At 35.3% G+C, this 2,231-nt stretch overlaps 1 protein-coding gene across 1 annotated transcript; it reads left to right on the forward strand.

Moving 5' to 3' along the window:
• Positions 1–525: 525 nt before the first annotated feature.
• LOC138862579 (uncharacterized) lies at positions 526–1,693 on the forward strand. The gene is made up of 2 exons (XM_070125010.1): positions 526–538; positions 1,143–1,693. The coding sequence occupies exons 1-2, from the start codon at positions 526–528 to the stop codon at positions 1,691–1,693; spliced, it is 564 nt and encodes a 187-aa protein (XP_069981111.1).
• The last annotated feature ends 538 nt before the right edge of the window (positions 1,694–2,231 follow it).

Consider the following 2,231-nt stretch of genomic DNA (forward strand, 5'->3'; position numbering starts at 1 on the left):
TATACATCGACTGATTAGATTTGATGTTAATGAATGTTAATTAATGAATGTTATTAATCGCCTTCCATATTCAATTCAAGTAAATTTGTTTGCTGCACATAATTGTATTTCCCGATACCCTATTTCTTTAAAAAAAACCTACGTTCTGTGATTTATTTCAATGCATTCTGCTGTCCAATTTTTTCGATAGGCCTAGAGCACTTTTACATAAAAACAACATCGCGTACCATCGGAAAGACATAGAAAAATTACATTATTTTTCTAACTTTAATCTATTCAATATATTTTCAAGATTTGATGCGACCCATGGTTATTTTCTTGGGTTTTACATATCCAAGTCCGTGAAAGGAAATTAGAACAATACTCACCGTTACATCATACACCTTCCTTATGCATGCTTGGACTTTGCCTCTAAGTATACATGTAAAACTATCAATATGATTTGATTTGCAGTAGTTCTCTCCCCGAAAGACTGACCTAGTTTCATTTATGAAGAAATTTAAGAGGCTCGATATAGACAGCACCATGCCGGTACAAAGTTTGTTTAGAACTGAAAATTGGTTGCCATGGAAACGTGGCTTGAGGACTCTCTTTGGGTGCTTCAGACACATTATATAAAAGTTTAACGCTTAATGTGTAAGGATGTTTAGAACCGAAGAAGACACAGAAGGGAGCGAGTTAGACTTTGTTCAAGGATGAAGAGATAAGAATTTCCGGCAGGAAGTCCGCCACGTTCTATGCTATTATATATTATAAACATTGTTATTATAAATATAACGATAATAGCATTAGTGGTGATAGCAATAATAATTAGTAATGATAACGATAACAAACGTGAGGATGAAATTTGAATGATAATTATAACAATGATGATTATGTTAATTGTAATAATGATGATGATAATAATAGTAAATATAATGATGATTATGATGATGATAATAATAACAATAATTATAATCATAGCAATAACAACAACAACAATAATAACAATAATAAGGATAACAACAACAGTAATTATTATTAGTTTGAAGCCTTTTGCCTTAAAGCGTGAGGTGTAGGAGAAATGATGACCACGTGATCAGATTATGCAAATTATTCGCTCTTAGATTTCCTATGCGGTAACCATACTTGGCTTCACATAGTCTTTGTAACAATGGATCAAGGTACACTGAAAATTGTAGAGGATTTGAAACATGTTGCAGCTGATTTAAAACATGTTGCAGCTGATTTAAAACATGTTGCAGCTGATTTAAAACATGTTGCAGCTGATTTAAAACATGTTGCAGCTGATTTAAAACATGTTGCAGCTGATCTAAAACATGTTGCAGCTGATCTAAAACATGTTGCAGCTGATTTAAAACCTGTTGCAGCTGATTTAAAACATGTTGCAGCTGATTTAAAACCTGTTGCAGCTGATTTAAAACATGTTGCAGCTGATTTAAAACCTGTTGCAGCTGATTTAAAACCTGTTGCAGCTGATTTAAAACATGTTGCAGCTGATTTAAAACCTGTTGCAGCTGATTTAAAACCTGTTGCAGCTGATTTAAAACCTGTTGCAGCTGATTTAAAACATGTTGCAGCTGATTTAAAACATGTTGCAGCTGATTTAAAACATGTTGCAGCTGATTTAAAACATGTTGCAGCTGATTTAAAACATGTTGCAGCTGATTTAAAACATGTTGCAGCTGATTAAAACATGTTGCAGCTGATTTAAAACATGTTGCAGCTGATTTAAAACATGTTGCAGCTGATTTAAAACATGTTGCAGCTGATTTAAAACATGTTGCAGCTGATTTAAAACATGATGCAGCTGATTCAAAACATGTTGCAGCTGATTTAAAACATGTTGCAGCTGATTTAAAACATGTTGCAGCTGATTTAAAACATGTTGCAGCTGATTTAAAACATGATGCAGCTGATTCAAAACATGTTGCAGCTGATTTTAAACATGTTGCAGCTGATTTAAAACATGTTACAATTGATCAACAATCCAAATTCGTTTCGCTGTGGTTGCTCGAGAGTTCCGAGGCACGATTCCCCGTGTTTATGCTTCCACAGGGGGCGGGAAGACGACCATCGCGGGAAACACGACTTATTACCCTCTGTCGGCCGCTGATAAATCGTCTGCTGACCTGCGCTCGGGTGATGCGTCGCTGCGTGCGATCGAAGAGAGGAAACTCCGCGCGACAAGAGTTCATGGAATTTATCTCACAAAGACAAGTGAAATCGCA

The sequence above is a fragment of the Penaeus vannamei genome, chromosome 9 (assembly GCF_042767895.1).
Source record: "Penaeus vannamei isolate JL-2024 chromosome 9, ASM4276789v1, whole genome shotgun sequence".
Classification (NCBI taxonomy): domain Eukaryota; kingdom Metazoa; phylum Arthropoda; class Malacostraca; order Decapoda; family Penaeidae; genus Penaeus; species Penaeus vannamei.